This window comes from Gekko japonicus, unplaced genomic scaffold (assembly GCF_001447785.1).
Source record: "Gekko japonicus isolate JY-2015 unplaced genomic scaffold, Gekko_japonicus_V1.1 scaffold2, whole genome shotgun sequence".
In the NCBI taxonomy this organism is placed as follows: Eukaryota; Metazoa; Chordata; class Lepidosauria; order Squamata; family Gekkonidae; genus Gekko; species Gekko japonicus.
The window spans coordinates 932734-952127 of record NW_015175358.1 but is presented as its reverse complement, the minus strand read 5'-3'; the positions used below and the strand labels follow the sequence as shown (position 1 = coordinate 952127).

General features: G+C 45.2%; 1 protein-coding gene across 2 annotated transcripts in view; it reads right to left on the bottom strand.

Moving 5' to 3' along the window:
* Positions 1-19394, bottom strand: part of LOC107122242 (cullin-associated NEDD8-dissociated protein 1-like) — a 34101-nt gene that overhangs the window by 12248 nt on the left and 2459 nt on the right. For both annotated transcript variants that reach the window (XM_015425276.1, XM_015425275.1), the window contains exons 2-9: positions 16756-16899; positions 15884-16038; positions 11336-11459; positions 9262-9518; positions 6734-6839; positions 5803-5951; positions 2541-2833; positions 1634-1775 (exon numbers count right to left, since the gene is read on the bottom strand). In XM_015425276.1, the coding sequence (XP_015280762.1) occupies positions 1634-1775; positions 2541-2833; positions 5803-5951; positions 6734-6839; positions 9262-9518; positions 11336-11459; positions 15884-16038; positions 16756-16899 (1370 nt within the window). The remainder of the gene's footprint in view (positions 1-1633; positions 1776-2540; positions 2834-5802; positions 5952-6733; positions 6840-9261; positions 9519-11335; positions 11460-15883; positions 16039-16755; positions 16900-19394) is intronic.

The window sequence follows — 19394 nt, the reverse complement described above, 5'->3', positions numbered from 1 at the left end:
CTCAGCCACTCTCTGTTGGGACCTTAGCTTTTAATTCCCTGAATTCTTTTTATCATTGGACATCTTTTATTTATTTATTTTTGACAAGCCTTTATTGGCCTATGTATATTGGCATATACAATAGGAGATCAGATTAAATATAGATCAGCACTGGACATCTATTACTTTCCGTATTATCTTGTAGTCAATAAATACATTCCAAGTTCAGTTAGGTTATTGACACACACGAAGCTAAATTATACTGAATCAGATCATTGGTCCATCAAGAGCAGTATTGTTTACAGCTCTCCAGAGTCTCAGGCTGCCATCTTTCACATCACCTACTACCAGTGTTCCCTCTAAGCTGAGTTAGTGTGAGCTAGCTCACAGTTCTTTAGCCTCTGGCTCACACATTTTTGTCTTCGCTCAGGAAGGGTGGCTCCAGAGCAAACTAATTTGTGCAGTAGCCAAATCACCTGCTCACGACTTTAATGCCAATAGCTCAGAGAGTAGGATTTTTGCTCACAGGACTCCACAGTTTAGAGGGAACATTGCCTACTACCAGATCTTTCTAACTGGCGGTGCCAGGGATTGAACCTGGAACCTTCTGCATGCCCATGCAGATGCTGTTGCATGGTTTGCTAATTAGTTTCAGGCAGCTATTCCCAAACTAAGTGCTTCCTCTGGAGACAGGCCGTTCTGTTATAACTCCACACAGGACTGGAAGTGACAGGGTGGCCAATCAGATGGCACACTGGGAATTCCAGCTTCCGTGCTCCCAGCATTCCACCCTCCCCCCGCTTTAAATAGCTGCCACATGGGGCCTTGATTCAGACTGGGACCACAGCATGGGGACCAGGGGGTTTAAACCTTTCCCCTGCCATTTTTCATATCCTAAATAGCCCCATGGGGCTACAATTTCCCCACTGGGTTAACATACAGTTCCTGTACAACGGCAGCCCCATGTGGTAATTTCTGGTTGGGAAAATACTGGGGGGAGTGGGATGAGGAGGCTTAAAAACCCCTTTCCCATAATCCTAAACTTGAATCAGTGTCTTGAACTGTGCTCAGCTACTTAAGAGGAAAAGGGTCCTGGGAATTCCCAGCATCTCATCTGGTTTGGTACAAAATGATCCAATCACATCTGGTGCAGAGACTTGGTAAAACTGCCTTTGCTCAGAGAAAGTCACTTCCTGTATCGCTTCTTGAGTCACTCCTTTGAATGTGCCAATGTTTTTGGAGTATCTCAGGAATGTGTACCTCTAATTTTAGCACCCTGCCTCAATCACCAGACATTTGCAAACACAGTTTGAGGGAGTGAAGAAGGTAGCATAACAGCTTAGTGTCTTGCACCATATTCTTTGTTATTCTATGGCACTGTGAAGTTAAACAAGGCCCTGGATGTGCAAGTCAGTCTCATTCCACCACAAACTTGTGAGCTTCAAATGTATGCTAAAAGGTGTCAAATAGGCTTAGTGAAACCAATAGCAGAGTATCCTGAGACAATGACTGGCTTAACTTTGTATGTAAAGAAGTATCCTGAACACGGAAAGCAGAGAAGAAACTACTGCCTTATTCTTTAGACGTATGAAAGCCCAAGTACAAAAGTGGCCGACACAGAAAGTTTCCCACCCTGCCAACAGACAAGATTTACCAGGCACGAGTGCGGGTATGTGATCTGCTAGGCAGCCAGGGAGAACGTTAGCCAACTCAGTCAAGAGAGTGAAGCATCCCTGCCTTGACTTAACACTCTTCTCTTTGAGCTGCTTGTGCAAAGCCTTGATGATGTTTGGAACCTGTAAGGTGAGAAAGCAACTCATTGGTAACCCAAAACAAGGTGAGAAGAGTGAGTGATCCCAGCCGCAAGTTGGGTATTAAATCATTTAGTAGGTAAAGTGAATGTGACCCAACCAGCAGATGTGAATGTAACCCAACCAGCAGATGGTCTCCGTCTCCGTTATACAGGATTACAGCTGGGGGTTGTTTCATCATTATTTTTATCAATGTGAGCTACAGAAATGCAGCAAGGCTTTTTTTAAAAAAAACAACAACAAGAAAACATATGGGGTTTATTCTTTTCAGAATATGACAAAGATCTTTATACACCCAAGCTCTACTTTAAAAAATGCATTTTTTTAAGGTGGGCAAGAGCTATTTCTCAATTTCAGAGGGGGCATGATGCTGCCCCATCCACAGTGTGTGTGACCATGCCAGAGAAGGGTTGAGCCCCTAAACACACACACCGAGGGCTGGATCCTACCACCTTTTCTTGCATGATGCCCTTCCTCACTTACAACCCCATTCCCATGTGGCTGCTGCTGGTAGAATTGCATTGTTTTATAATACAATACAATACATAGCAGCTAACAAGAACTTGCTTTCTCACTGCGTCGATTTGGATTCTTGCAGTGCATCTCATTTCCATGAGATTCAAAAACAAACCAACAGAAGCCCCTTCAGTTGAACGCTTTGGTGTCACCAGCCCTATTTTGTTAAAGCCACCCATCCTGCCGTGTGGAGCCACCCCCACGGAAACCAAGGCTCACTGTTCCGCCACTCACCTGGTTCTGAAGCATGGTGAGAGGGATGTCCTCCTTGCTTGCCTCATCTGAAGCATGCAGCCAGCTCTGAATGGGCAGGGTTTGCTTCAGCAAAGATATATAAGCACAGAAAATGTCCGCCTTCACATTCTCCTCTCTTTCCTTGAACCTGCTGATTAAGGCGGGTGAGAGGGTTTTGTAGAACTCCCGGAGAAGATCGTGCCGAGTACTGACAATAGCCTCAAGGCACTTGGCTGCAGACCTGCGGACCTTCCAGCTGATGTCATCATCGTCACTATACTCATCATCGCTTTCTGAGGACAAGAAGACAGACTCCATGTTCATAAAAGCAGAAACAGAGGACTCAAGGACACAGCTGGTTAAATAAGTATATATTCCCCCACTATTCTGTTCCCCAGAAACGCGCACACACACACTCACATACGGCAGCTAACACAATAAGCATCACATATGATCACCATCAAATCCTCACATTACCAAAACATTTGAAATACTAATCCACCTAGACAGTGACAAACCGCTAAGCTATCAACACAAAAGGCAACATTACTGGGAAACCAACCTTACAGAAGTGCAATTGAACCAAATCTGGTCTTCTACGTTGCTAACATCACCCGTCATTAGTACAAAACTTCAATCTTACAAAATAATTACCCAATGGTAACTTACTCCTGAAAAACAAGCTTTGATGTCATCCTCTCACTCCCCCTTATGCTGGAAGAAATGTGGGGAGAATGGCTCCTTTGCACACTGCTGGTGGCACTGCAAACTTATAGAAAACTTTTGGCATGATGTACTTTCACAAATACGAACTATCATGGGATACACGATTCCCTTCTCACCAGAACTGATTTTCTTAGATATTTGGCCAAGGATCAGGCGAGCATTAATAACTAATCTCCTGGTAGCAGCCAAGACGCCGATCGCTTCCAAATGGAAATCTCATCTAGCCCCTACATGAACTGGTATAACAAGGTCTGGGACCATTTCATCATGGAAAAAATCATGGATCATCTCCAGCAGTGAGAAATCTACCCCAAACAATCCAACTTTGTAGAGAAATGGTTCCCTTTCCTAGAACATGTCACAACTAATGACCTCCAACCTCACAACTCTATCTACCTAAATAGACTCTATTCTTGATACTCCTCTGGCATGAATACTTAACTCATGCTTAGTTTACCCTCCACAATGTCTAGTTGTGGCATTTTGGGAATCCAAACGAAGCAGCAATTATAAAGAGCGTACACTACCTTCTAGACTCACACATCACTACTTGATATACAGTTCACATCCTGTTCTGATGTTATTAACTGTATATCCTGCTTAATTACCGTGTTGTACAATCCATAATACTTGAATTTATTGTTACAGATATATCACTCAACTTTGTACTATCTGAAAAGTTAATAAAAAGTTGATTTAAAAAAATCCTCACATAACCCTACAGTCAATGAGGATATTTCTCTAGCATTCTGGACAGTTTGAACTATAGGGTCATGAGATGAAGGGGCGACATTGGACACAATTCTATACTAGAAGAAAGAAAAGAAAGAAAGAGCAGTGGAACTTGGTCCATTGGAACAGGCACTGCTCTCTCTTTCTCCCAAGTTACTTGGCAGTCATGGGATAAGAGGGCAGATTCTCTTATGGATTAAAAATTGGTTAAATGACAAGAAGCAAAAAGTAGGGAGAAATGGACAGTTCTTACAACAGAGGGAAGTAAGCAAGAGGGACACACAAGGATCTGTACTGGGGCCAATGCTATTTAATTTTTTTCATAAATGATATGGAACTAGGGGTGAGCAGCACAGTGGGCAAGTTTGCGGATGACAGAAAATCATTCAGGATGGTGACAACCAAGGATGACTGTGAAGAGATCCAGGAGGATCTCCACAAACTGGGCAACACTGCGGCAGATGAAGTTCAATGTGGGTAACTGTAAGGTGATGCACATTGGAACAAAAAAAAATCCCAACTTCAAGTATAGGCTAATAGGGTCTGAACTTGCTGGGACTGAGAGATAAAAAGATCTTGGGGTCATAGTGGATAGCTCTATGGAAGTGTCAACCTAGAGGGCTGCAGTGGTAAAAAAGGCAAACTATGTTGGGGATTATTAGGAAAGGGATTGAGAATAAAACTGATTTTATAATGCCCCTCTGTAGATCTATGGTGTGGCCTCATTTGGAATACTGTGTGCCGTTCTGGTCACCATACCTCAAAAAGGACACTGCAGAGCTGAAGAAAGTACAAAGGAGGGCAACCAAGATAATTAAGGGGCTGAAGCATCTTCTCTGTGAGGAAAGGCTGAAGAGTCTGGGATTCTTCCATTTTAAAAAGAGAAAACTAAGGGGGGACAAGATAGAGGCTTCTAAAATTATGCATGGGGTGGAGAGAGTTGACAAAGAGAACTTTTTCTCCTTCTCCTAAAGTACTAGAACTCAAGGGCATCCAATGAAGCTGATGGGACAGTAAATTCAGGATGGTCAAAGGGAAATACTTCTTTACACAGAGAGTGATTACTATGTGGAATTCACTAGAAGATGTAGTGATGGCCACAGGCATAGATGGCTTTAAAATGGGATTAGACATATTCATGGAGAATATGTTTGTGAGTGGCCATGATGACCAAAGGGAACCTCCAGATTCAGAGACAGTAAACCTCTGAATACCACAGTCAGGATGCAACATCAGGGGAAGGTCTTGGCCTCTATGCCCTTCTGTTGGCACTTCCAGAGGACCTGGTTGGCCACTGTGTGAGACAGGACCACTGGTACAATCCAGCAGGGCTCTTTTATGTTCTTTTGTTCTTTCTGCTCAGTGAAGGGGAAGGCTGACTTCTAATGGACCCTGCTGTGCAAGCTTGGTGGTAGGCTGAAGAGGCTTGTTGTCCCTGCATCACCTTTAGACATCTGCAGAGTCAAACAGCCATTAATTGACATTATTCTAGAAGGAAAGTAGACAACGGGCAGCTGATCACTGCCAAGCCAATTCATTGCCTCTTCTGTTGACTAAGAACAGTACTTAGCTTAAATTATCAATGTTATTCCCCAAATTCAACAAGGGAAAGTATTTTAGAGGGCTATGTTTAATTTCATGCAAAGATGTGACAACTGTATCATTTTCTGTGACCTGCTAGCCATGGAAAATAAGCATCTCCACATCAGCTTCCTGGATGGAGAGCTAAGGAAAGGCAATGGGAATAGGCAGTCTGAACAACTGGCAGAGGAGACCAGCCTTGACAATCCCTAACGCACAGCACCTTGTTCTTCCTCCTCCCCATTCTCAGTTTCCATCATTTCTTCTTCATCCTCTTCCTCATTGTCGTAGTTGTAGTTTGGATCGTAAGTGATATATTTGAGGCACAATCCTGTCACATTATGAAGATGAGGACCGATTTCTTTCGGGCATCTTTGGAAACAGAAAAAGAACTCCAGAGTAACATAGAACAACAACAATTCCATAAGCAGTATTTCCATAAATAAAATCATATATTTGTTGTGATCCAGTGACTGTTTACATGCACGGGGGTCTGAAATGCAATGCAGTGCTTCCCATTCATTTCAAATAAAGGGCCAGATTTTAGGTTCACAAAGAACTCTAAGTGACATTTGGATCCTTCTGTTGAAATACATCAGAGAACCGGAGCTGAATGAAATCATGATGTGAGCCTGGAAACACTGCATGACTGCTACAGTATTAAAGGAGCAGCTTCACCAGATAGCTTTCTTCCTGTGCACACTGAATCAGGCCATCCTACCGTGTCCTTACCCATCTTAAAGACACTCTCTCACTACTTCTCTCTGTGTACCATTGGCCTTGGCATTAAAAAAAAGCTAAAATCATCTCTTTAAAAAACCCTTTTCTGTTAAGATCCTGAAAAACTGTTTTCCCATCTATCCAAATTACCTCAAAGAATTCCAATAGTGGAATGTGCTTCTCTCCCTTTAGTATCTATGTTTCTAATTGTAGAATTCCAGAGCCGATGAATGTGGCATCGTAGGTAGTTCCCCAGTTTAGTGGTATCACAGCCAGCCACCTAGGACAGATCACCAGAGGGATGCTAAGAGGCACCTCCCCTCAACCATGGTCTGTGACATGGATAATCAGGACAGACATTTCACTGGTAATTTCCACCTAAAAACAGTAGCTCTGCAAAACAACCCAGTATTTCCCAAGAAAAGGGCACCAACCTTCTCACAAAAGATTCAAAGGCCTGAAAGCAGTATTCCCTCAGTTCATCATCCTCAACATTGCAGTACTGCACAATTAATGGGATCATCTTCTCCAGATAGTCTCCTGGAAAACAGTGAAAGAGCATCATCAAGAAAACCCCTTGCCCAGCTTAGTTAGCTGTCTGGGAGCTCCCGCTGTTGCAGCCTGCTGAGGAGAATGGGCGTCACTTTGATCAGTCCCTTTAGCTTTAGAGAACCCCCATGGAAGAGCAAGATATGATAAATACTTCTGTTTTTAAAAAGAAGAATGTCTTCCCACTTTGGGTCGTTTGGTTAAATTAGATGCATGTTACTATGCCTGTGTGGCATATATCCTACAGTGGCATACTTCCTACCGTTCCACTCAGCAAACTTCGAAGCCTTCCTCCAGCCAAAGGAGCCTTCCTCCAATTTAAGGGGCTTTTCTGATGGAGAAAGGTCCTCTTCCGTCAGAGAAGGCTCATTAGGCTGGCTTCACACTGGGAGGAGGAGGAGACTGGATTTATACCCCGCCGTTCACTACCCAAAGGAGTCTCAGAGCGGCTTACAAACGCCTTTCCCTTCCCCTCCCCACAACAGACACCCTGTGAGGTAGGTGGGGCTGAGAGAGCTCTTGACAGAAACTGCTCTTTTTCAAGAACAGCTCTTATCAGAACTACGGCTTGCCCAAGGTCATCCAACCAGGTGCAAGCGGAGGAGTGGGAAATCACACCCGGTTCTCCCAGATTAGAGTCCACGCACCTAACCACTACACCAAACTGGCTCACAGTACAGGGAGTACCTCAATGTGTTCAACTCTCACACATAAAAGGAGCTCATATCCTGATCTATCAAACTGGAGTGCAGAGAGGCTTTGAGCTCCAAGACCTTGCAGCAACAAATAGGATGTCTTCATTCCCGTTTTAAGTCACCAGATTAAGCTGTTCATTCCTACCGATATTCACACGGACACACACAAAGCTGCCTTATACCAAGTCAGACATCGGCCTAAGTATTGTATACTCTGATTGACAGCTGTTCTCCGATGTCACAGACTTTCATGTTATGTTCTGCCTGATCCTTTGACTGGCAATGCTGGGAATTAAATCTAGGGAGTTCTGCTTGCAAGGCATGTGCCAGCATCCCTCCGTATGTCCCTCCATGCCACTGTCCCTTCCTCTCCGGGGCATGGTCTCTTCGAAACATTATGAAATTTTTCTCTCTTAGATATGCACACACACAGCCACCTCACACCAAGTCAGACCAATGGTCCATCTAGTTCAGCACTGTTTACTCTGACTAGCAATTGGTCTGAGCCACAGTCTCTCTTATAGCTTAGCTTATTTCATTCATCTGGACTGATGCTTCTTTGGTATAGAATAACTTAGTAAATCCTATTTTCTGATTGGGCCCGGTAGAATAAAAACTGTGCACATTTTGCAAGAGCATTGCATCCATGGAGGATTCTACCTTAGGTCAAAGAGTTGGGCTCCTTCCAGCCCTACTGATTCAACAAAGGCTCATCACTTACAGAAGCAATAAAACCTGTCCCTGGCGGCTGCTTCTGTCCCAATGAACTGAAAAGATGCTACAGCAGCACAATGAGGCTCCAGATAGTTGCCTCTTGAGCAGAATAGTTACAGGATAAATAAAATGGAACACGGCTGGGTAGAAAATTTAAATCTAGAGATATGAGATATGAGACTGGAATAGAAAAGAGCACCAGCTATGACAACAGCAGTTGTATGTTCAGAGCAGTGTGGTAGGATGGTTAAAGTGTTAATACTAGGGCCAGGAAGAATCGGGTTCAAGACCCCACCCAAGCCCAAAGTATACAAGACATTTGTCCACAAACTGGGTTGGGATTCTGCTGACCCAACTTGCATTTCCCTCAGCTGCTTTCTGGCTGTGAGGACCTTATTTCCCCAAGCACCCTAGTGCACAATTCACGTTAGGATTGCTGGACAGGAGGAGAAAGGGATTCACCCTCCCTGCAACACTGTTTTCCCAACCCAAAATGATCCTGGGGGTGCTTTCTGTTCGAGGGGGGGGGAGCTGCACAGGATTCCGTGCACATGCAGCTCCCCAACAGGACAGAAAGCATCTCCCAAGGCTCCTTTCAGGTCAAGAAAATGCCCCAGGATGAAGACCCTGCTCCTCCCTTGCTGTGGTCACTCCCAACCTGAATCAGGGCCTGCAGTGCACAGGGAAACACGTTCCCTGCAGCCAGATGGCAGCTGTTGGGAATGCAAGTCAGGTCGGCGGAACCCTGACCTGACTTTATGGACAAACATCTTGTGTAGTTTGGGCCTCAGCCATGGAGCTCTGTGTGTGACAATGGACTCATCCCACACTGTCTCTCTCTCCAAAACCCATCTCACAGTGTTGTTGCAAGGATAAAACACAGAAGGGGCAAAGCACATATGCCATCCTGAGCTCCTCGTAGGAGAGGGTGGATAAAAATGTAACTGAATGATTGAAGCTGAACACGTATATGGTGCGTTCAGTCCCAATGATGAGAGACCTACCTATGCGGTGCCCGGCCTGCCTGCTGATGCCGGCAATGCACTGGATATACGTCCTTGTGGTTGAAGTGGAGTTGTTCCTCTTCAGCTCTGCTAACAGGTGCTCCATAAGCTCTGCAAAGATATTCCCGTTGCAAGTCAAGACCAGGTGACCCAAGGCAATGATGGCCCTTTTGCGCACAGCCAACCTGGGACTTGTGAGCTGTGGAAGGAGGCAGTTCAAGATGGAGGAATGGAAGGAGTACAGAGTCCCCCCTAACCTGCAGCCATGGGCGAGAGACACAAGAGAAACTTCCATCACCGAAAAGGTTTTCCAAATGGAGATAATGTTATGCTGCACTCTAGAGAAACTCCATGAAGAATGTCATATTACTGGCATATGCCTCCAACTCTCTGCACAGACACAAAAATGCAGATGGACCACTAGTCTCATCCAGCAGGGCTTTTGTGTTCTTAGTTTACACATCTTCTAGCAATGCAGATTTTAAGAATAAGGGCCAAACTACATGTTTACAGTACTTGGAGCACTGCTTTTTAACTTGTTCATTAATGATTTGGAGTTGGGAGTAGGCAGTGAAGTGGCTAAATTTGCGGATGATACGAAGTTGTTCAGGGTGGTGAAAACCAGTGAGGATTGTGAGGCACTCCAAAGGGATCTGTCAAGGATGGGCGAGTGGGCGTCAACATGGCAAATGGGGTTCAATGTGGCCAAGTGCAAGGCGATGCATATTGGAGCCAAAAATCCTAAATATAAACACACGTTGATGGGGTCTGAACTGGCAGAGACTGATCAAGAGAGAGATCTTGGAGTTGTCGTAGATAACTCACTGAAAATGTCGAGACAGTGTGTGACTGCAATAAAGAAGGCGAATGCTATGCTGGGGATTATTAGGAAGGGTATTGAAAACAGATCAGCCAATATCATAATGCCCTTATATAAATCAATGGTGCGACCTCATTTGGAATACTGTGTGCAGTTCTGGTCACCACACCTTAAAAAGGATATTACAGCTTTGGAAAAAGTGCAGAAAAGGGCAACTCTAACGATAAAAGGGTTGGAACACTTTCCCTATGAGGAAAGGTTAAAGCGCTTAGGGCTCTTTAGCTTGGAGAAAAGACGACTGAGGGGTGACATGATTGAGGTTTATAAGATTATGCATGGGAAAGAGCAGGTAGAGAAAGAGGTACTTTTCTCCCTTTCTCACAATACAAGAACTCGTGGGCACTCCATGAAATTGCTGAGCGGTCGGGTTAGAACAGATAAAAGGAAGTACTTCTTCACCCAAAGAGTGATTAACACATGGAATTCACTGCCACAGGAAGTGGTGGCGGCTACAAGCATGGATGGCTTCAAAAGGGAATTAGATAAACATATGGAGCAGAGGTCCATCGGTGGCTATTAGCCACAAGGTATAGATAGAGGCTCTGGGGCAAGTGATGCTCTGTCTTCTTGGTGCTTGGGGGGGGGCAACAGTGGGAGGACTTCTAATGTCCTGGCCCCACTGGTGGACCTCCTGATGGCACCTGATATCTTTGGCCACTGTGTGACAGAGTGTTGGACTGGATGGGCCTTTGGCCTGATCCAACATTGGCGTCTCTTATGTTCTTATGTCCAGTGGCCACAGTTTTGAATCATGGCTGCCACCACCATTTTACAGAAGAATTTGAGCACTGAAAAAATACCGCAATGTGGGCCCACAGCAAAGGGGACCAGGCAAACTTGCCCCCCCCTGTACCTTTTCAACTACCCAAACAGGCTGTTTCAGCATTTGAAAGGGTGCATAGGAGGGGGAGAATTTCCTGGTCCCCTGTGCTGTGGGCCCTCCTTGAAGCATTTCCCCCCAACTTCTTCTGTAAAATGACCTTGGCGACCACAGGTCAAACCTACAACATATAATTTGCCTCTAAGGTTATTAAAAGCAATCCATTAATATTCTTCTGAGAGGTTCAGATATTTAGTATGAGTGATTCATCTTGGGTTGTGCAGAAACAATGCAGAATGATGACTCTAAAAGTAAAACGAAGTTTGGTCTGCTAAGCCGCTCACGCAATCTGTTTCACAGCACTCTTTTGGTACCTGCTCAAAATATCTGACAAGATGTCAAGAGCCTCCAGCTGCACAGACACATCTTCTTGCTTCCCAACGGCTCCAGTCAGCTGGGCTGTGATCTTTTTGCACACATTGGCTGTCATGGTGGAGCCTATGGGCAGGAACAAAGGTTAGGCAAAGATTTGCCTTCCAGTGATTATCAGGGAAAAAACAAGCAACTCCAGCTGGTGATGGCGCAAGATGAAGATTATTCACAGTGGGTGGTAACTGGGCATTTCTGGACACAACATGAAGATTGGGCCTTGCGGTTTCAAAACATACGGAAAACTGGTTTTAATGGCTTGCTTATATTGGTGGCTTGTTTATATTGATAATTTATGATGATATTATTTATAAGCTGTCTCCAGCAGGATTCTGGAGAGGTAGTATAAGAGTCTCCCAAATAAATAAATAAAACACATTGACAATGGTTGCTGGAGACTCAGAAAAAAATAGTGGGCAGAACTTCCAGTGGCCTGAGAATGTTGTTTATCCATCTAGGAGGAGGAGACTGGATTTCTACCCCGCCCTTCACTACCCGAAGGAGTCTCGGAGCGGCTTACAAACTCCTTTCCCTTCCCCTCCCCACAACAGACACCCTGTGAGGTAGGTGGGGATGAGAGAGCTCTTGACAGAAACTGCTCTTTTTCAAGAACAGCTGTGCCAGAATTATGGCTTGCCCAAGGTAATCCACCCAGGTGCAAGTGGAGGAGTGGGGAATCAAACCCGGTTCTCTCAGATTAGAGTCCGCGCACTTAACCACTACACCAAACTGGCTATCACATTTTCATTCCACTTTTTCTCTGAGGAGTTCAGGATAGTATCCATGGTGAGCCAGTGTGGTATAGTGTTTAGAGTGCTGGACTAAGGCCACAGATGCTTGGCTTTAAGTCCGTACTCAGCCATAAAGCTCACTGGGGACCTTGGGCTAGTCATATTACCTTACCTATCTCACAAAGGTGCTGGGAGGACAAAAGAGGTGGGAAGAGATCTATGTATGCTGCCCCAAGCTCCTTGGAGAGAGGACAAGATAAGTAGGTATACATAGTGTTCTTGCCTCCTTCATTTTTCCATCATAGCCCTCTGAGACAAGCTAAGACAGAGGAATGTCCCAAGGTTACCCAGTAAGCTTTGTGACTAACTAGGGATTTGAATCCAGGTCCCAGTCTGACACTCGAATGATTACTCACATCGTTTCTGAACCGCTTCTAGTTCTTTCTTTCCTACTAGCCTATTGGGAACCTGACCCTACTAACAGCCCCTTGAACAGCAAAGGTGACAAACAAACAAGTACTGGAGCGCATAAAACCAGACATGTCAATGGAAGGGGAAAAAATCACAAAACTGTGACTTGCTTATTTGGGCTATGTCATGTGGAAGAACTCACTAAAAAAAGCAATTACGCTTGGATTGGTTAGCAGCAAAAGGAAACCGGGCTGCCAAAGAACACGGTGGCTAGACACCATAAAAGCCGACACCAGCCTGAGCGTGGCTTAAAGAAACACTACAAGACTGGAAAACGTGGAGAGAGCTGGCCCATGGAATCGCCAAGAGTCGAACACAACTGAATGGCTAACAACAAAACAAAAAAGTTCAATTTGTCCACTCTCATCCAGTCCATTACAGCCTCCAGACACTGCTTACACTCATGACTGGCTTCTCTGGATCTTCATGGAAGATAATGCCTGAAGAACTGCTGTGTTCAGACTGCATCATATGCTGCTTTCTGCATGCATCTTGCCTCCCTCCCCATGCAAGTGGCATATTTTCCTGAGCAGGCATGCCTGGCAGTTAACATGCAGCAGCTGCGGAAGTATCTATGATTTGGGAAGTTACAGCCTGTACATAATAGACACTGCTACAACTGTACCACAGGTCTTTTCGGATCATACTGCCCTCATGAGCTAATCACCTAAGAAGCAATCTTGTAACAAAAAGACTAAAAGAAACTGCACCTCAGAAGCTGCTTATTGTTTTGCTGCATGAAGACAGGGATGCCAGGATACGCCCTTGCCATAGCAGCACCAGCAAGCAGGGTGAGAACAGGAGGGAATGCTACCTAGTTTAAAGAGGAAAGTCCCAGGAACATGACCCCCCCCCCCGCCGCCCCATGTTCCCTTTGGTCATCATCTGGGGGCCTGGCCCCAGGATGGCTCGGTTAGCTGTCACCAGGGGAAGGTCCTTCTCAGTTGTGGCCCCTACCCTGTGGAATGCGCTCTTGGATGCCACCCATGCCCCCTGGCAGACTTGTTTAGTTTCTGCAGGGCATGCAAGGCTGAATTGTTTACATTGGTCTTTGGCAGGTAACCACATATTTGGGCTGTTTAATAGTGGTATGTTGATAGTCATGTATTTTAATAACTTAATATTTTAATGTTAATATTCTATAGTTGCTATTTGGTTTTATGTCATTTTACCTGATTGGTTTTAATGCTGTAAGTTGCCACGAGACCCTTCGGGAGAGCAGAGACTAAAAAAAAAATCTAACAAATAAATAATCAAACAAGTTGCGTGGACATGACCCTTAAACATAGGTGGCTTCCCAGTTTCCATGTGGGGAAAAATCCCTGTGTGGCTTTGCCGTGTAAACGTCTGCAGACAAAAGCCATATGCATCAGATCAGGTGCTTCTTGGGCACCTCACCAAATTTCTGTCTGCCCACCTAGTCTGTTTGTTACCTTGCCCTTCCTCTGCGTGGCACAGGACAGCATACATGGGTCTCTCTTCCCCGTTTTATCACAACAACAATCCTGTTGAACAGATTAAGCTGAGAGACAGTACCTGGCCCAAACTCACCCTTTCATGGCAGAATAGGGACCTGAGCACGGGCTTGCTCTACTGCTCTTCTACTCTACACTTGCTTATTGAATCTGCTTTCTAGTCCCATGTCTCTAAAAGCTGGATAAAACACGCAAACCTGGCAGAGATAACAGACGTCGGGAATATCCTAACTGTGAAACATGAAGCACATAATTGGTAAAGCAGTTCAACCCAGTGTATTTTTTGGAAAGCATAACCAACATATATTTGCAAAATTTGGATTTCATTTAAAAGATTTCTACTTTAGTAACCTTGAGAGAGTGAGGAAATTTGTATCAGATCCAAGCATGAATCACTTCATCTTGAGGTTAACTCAGAACATGATTTTTAAAAATACATTTCTGATTGCTGATCACATCTGGAAAAGGAATTTCACAATACCACAGGCTCTGTATGTTACCCTGTGTCTTGTAAAGGCCAGCAAAAGGAATTTTTAGTCAATGGCATAGATCCTGTTTTGCATCAGCAGAGTGGCACTTCAGGAAACAAAACGTTACAGGCTGCTGTGCTTCCTGAAACTGGGCCCTGCAGAGGTCAGTGGACCTCAGAGAACAGCTTGTGGGGGCAAAGTTTGGCTACCCGGTGGGGGGGGCTGTAAAAAATTGTCCCCATCTTTTCAGTTAGTGGAAATGCCTTCGCCCAGCAGAAAATATAGGCAGGATTCAGGCCATGCATTGCAGATAATCCAGAACTTTCCTTAGAACCAACTAAAATATCACAAAACAGTGTGCAAGCTTTCTGGTTCTCCAGAACAGTTCATCAGGATGGATGTCCCATAAAAAAAGGGGGAGGAAAAGAAAAAGATGTTGCAGGCTATGATGTCTGCTGTGGAGGGATTCTTCAGTGGGAGGAAAACGATCTGGGATGGGACTGTGTTTATGGATTTTACCCGGCCTCCACACACTATTGCCTATAGGCAAACTAAGTAAAATTACCTATTGTAGCATCAATACAGGGGCTGTGGTGGCTCAGGGGTTAAGACGCTGAGCTGCAGACCAGGAGGTCAGTAAGTGCCACGTGACAGCGTGAGCTCCCATCTCTGAACCTAGCAAACCTAGCCGTTTGGAAGCAAGAAACTGCAAGTAGATAGGTACCGCTTCGGTGGGAAGGTAACAGCGTTCCGTGAACGTCGCCATTTAATCATGCTGGCCACGTGACCATAGAAACGTCTACGGATAGTGCTGGCTCTTTGGCTTGGAAACGGAGATGAGCACCACCCCGTAGAGTTGGATTTGACTGGCTTTACCTTTAGCATCAAAATTAATCTCCAGTTTTGTTACTATAAGGGCTACCAGGTTTTTCCTGTAGTATCACCCTTCTAAGGGACCTGTGTATTCCATTTGGCAGAAAGACATTTGATCAACTACTGGTTGCTCAAATGGAGGCTGCTTTTCTTTCCATCTTTACCTCCAAAGGCTTGGTACAACCTGAAATGAGTTACAACAGACTTAACTGATTCAGTCTGCAACACATCTTGTACTCCATATTACAGGCTACAGACTAGAGCTTTTTCTATCACACATGGGGAAAAGCGGGTTTTTCCTTCCCCCCGCCCCACCCCATCCTCCAAATATCCAGCCTGACGAAAAATTCTAGAGAATATGAAGGCTTTCACAGTATTTTATGATAATTTGACCAGTCCTCATAAAAGGTACTACATGGCTTTGGTTCTGGAATTCCTCTTCATTATGTAAACAAAGAGGGTTACTTTTTTACCAGTGGATGGAGGCGGCAGCTCTGAAATCACTGTCTTCAGCCCAATACTGGAGATGTCCCGGAGCTGTTCCTTATCGGATAGCATGTTTGTACATAGCGTATCAACAATGGTTTCCACCTGATATTCTTTCACTTTGCTCACCAAAGGGCCCAAGCTGCAAGAAGCAAAAGTTACACATAAAGGAAAAACTATTTCACAGCAACTTTCCTTGGCAGAGCCTGGTAGATAGCAGTAATGAAGGAAATTTGCAGAAACCCCTTTCTCTTCCAGTTACTCTTCATTCTGGCTTGTACCAGGTACTTCATGGGAGTTCTAGTTCGCAAACAGTCATAATACATCAATGTTTGAGGTATGACTAGACCTTTAGTTGTCTCAGCCAAGAGGAAGCCTTGTGAGATAACAGATCAAGTAAACGGAGTGGGTATACACACTTCCCACTGTCTATTGCTTTGCAATAGCATGTCGGCTGAGCTACAAAGGGGAATCTAAACAGTTTCCAATGCTATCTCCAGAGTCAAATATTTTTCCTTCATTTTCCATGTGGCTCCTTCCTGGCTGTATGCGACAAACACGAGGGCCCTATTGGATGAACATGCAGGCACATAAATGCACATGTGAACATACACACACACAAACTTCCATCACGGTTTGTAATCATCCTCCACTAGCCACCCCCACCAAAGAATTCTGCCTGTCGATTAAGCCAGAAGACAAAAGTCATAACCTACACATTGACTTTGTAGTGTGTGAAACAGAAGAAGCTCACGAGAAAGAAAACAGTCAGGGCCCAGCATCGGAAGCCCCACTTTCGGATACTTTAAAGATTTGTCTCCATTATTAAGCATTATGATTGATGCAGGGGAAGCCTTACCATTTGACAGCCAGGTTCTGCACCTCCCCGTTTTTGTCCTCCAGCAACTTCAGCAGCATTTTCACAACTTTTTTCTCACTGTCTTCATCTAACTTTATGGAATCCTTCTGCAGTTCCATCATCAGGTCATTGGTAGCCATAAACCTGAGAAGAAGGAATGAATGCCAACAATAGGCTGGGCTCAGAAATTCAAATTACAGCCACTGGCAGCCACACAGAAGATGAAAATTCATAGCTCCAGAATGTAAAAAGCAACAAATCTTCACTGACACTAACCAATTCATAAATTGTCCAGCAGCTAAATGAGTAAAGAGTAACCCTTTAATACAGAGATTAAATACAGGGTGTACGGAAATGAAGAAGAGAAGAGATTGGATTTATACCCTGCCCTTCACTACACAAAGGAGTCTCAAGAGCAGCTTACAATCTCCTTTCCCTTTCCCTCCCCACAACAGACACAACAGGAATCATATATGACCTGACATGTTTCGGCCCAAACCAGCCGTCTTCAGAGGTCAAATAGTACAGAATATAACATACAACAAAGCCCCTATTACACTTGTGAGGCAGTGAACAATTGATATAGGACCCAAACAGGAATGTTCCAATCTGGAATTGAATGGCACAAAAAGATACGTGAGGCCACAAATGTACCTGGCCTTGTGTCAGTGGCAGTTACATATATTGGAGAAAGTAATATTGCCAATATGTACCTTCCAGTTTAGGTCCTAAGATTACACAAGTACAATCACCATGGGGTCGTTTCATAGAAAAAGAGCTAGGGGAACTCATTAGCATAACTCATTAGCATATGTCACACCCCCTGACATCACCGGAAGTGTGTCATAAGGCCACACACCCCGCCCCCAACGGTCCCGGCCGCCGCTGCCGGCCTTGGAGCTCCACTGCCGAGCCCCATGAGGGGCCTGGCGGTGGACCTGCAAGGCCGGCGGGAGTGCAAGGAAGCCCCGCAAAGGCCCTCCCTGGCCCCAGGCAGGCAGGGGTGGGGAGAGGCAGGGAGGAAGCAACTTACCTTCCCTCTTCTCCTGCCTCCTCCTGGCTGAATGAGGGCCGGAAGCGGGGCGGCCGGAAGCAGGGGGCGGGGCTTCGTCATGTGCCCCGCCCCCGTACCTCACCCGGGGGGACTGCGATCCCCCCCGAAATGACCTCTGCAATCACCTTATCAGGGCCAATGTAACATCAATATGTATCATTCTACAGTTCACTGCTGTACACAGAACAGCAACTCCCAAGCTGCATCATTTCTAACCCCACTAGGGATATTATGCTTCCAGAGAGCAGCTTTTAATACACTGTTTATCTTTGTTTAGTATGACTAGCATATGATTCAGAGTGAGGAGGGGGAGGAGAGTTGCTAATAGATAGCGAACTCAGATGCTAAGGAATCCAGAGCTTCCAGCTAAGGGTTAATGTTAGCCTGAAGGGTTGGGACAGAATATTCTACTTGGTTAGGGGGGAATTAGTTATAGTAAGGCATCTAGATGAACAATGTAAAATAAAATAACTGCATAGGGAGCAGGGCAAGCTAACCAAAATTTTAACTCTGCATAATTTCAACCGTACTGTTCTAATGTGCAGTGGCACTTTCATCCACTTCCTGTCTTGCTTCAAATGGAGAAAAGTAGCTAAGAAAATGGCAACAGGCAAAGGGAAGACAATAAAATCACAAAAAAACATAGCTCCAGCAGCATATCCTGAATGGAGCAGAACTGGCTTTTGCAGAGCAGGTTAAGAGCCTGGGCATGTTTATGTTCCCACCAGCAGCCCTCATAGCTTGCCACAGAGAGATTTTTTAAAAATTGGTTGGCATTGCATGTGCTATGACATCACTGCCAGGGGAAACCCGAAAGTGACATTGGATTGCTGCAGGAATCACTGGCATATCCTAGAGCTACCCAGCGTCACCTCTAGGTTTCCCCCAGAACTAATGTGAGGCACACACTGCACTGTGCCCCCAAAGCTCCCTGCACCCAAAGCTCCCACTGATTTCCAGGCATGACCTGGCAACCCTAGGACTTGCTGTTTAAAAAGCACTACACGTGCAGTGGCCAAGAGCGCCTTCTGGTTCACCGGTTCTCTCCTTTCTTGGACTCGGCTGATCTGGCTATGCCAATCCACACTTCTGTAAATTCACAGTTGGGTTACTGTTATGTGCTCTGTGTTGAGCTGCCCTCGGAACCAACCCAGAAACGGTAGCTGGTCCAGAATGCGGCAGTGTGATTACTGTCAGGACTAGGGTTACCAATCTCAAATTGGTGGCTGGAGATTTCCCACCATTATGACAGATCAGTTTATTTGGAGAAAATGGTTGCTTTGGAGGATGAACTCTATGACAATATAACCTGCTGAGGCCCCTCCCCTTCCCAGTCCCTGCCCTCCCCAGGATTCACCTCCACCCTCCAAATGTCCAAGTATTTTCAAGCCCAGAGCTGGCAACCTTAGTCAGGGGCCTAGCCAATGGGAATGTACCTTGCCCATCTTGAAACATCTACATTGCTGCCATTTTATTTCCATCAATTCAAGGTGCTGGTTACGACCTTTAAAGCCCTTCATGGCCTAGGGCCCACACATCTGAAGGACCATGTCCTCCCATGTGGTCCTGAGTGCCAACTCAGGCT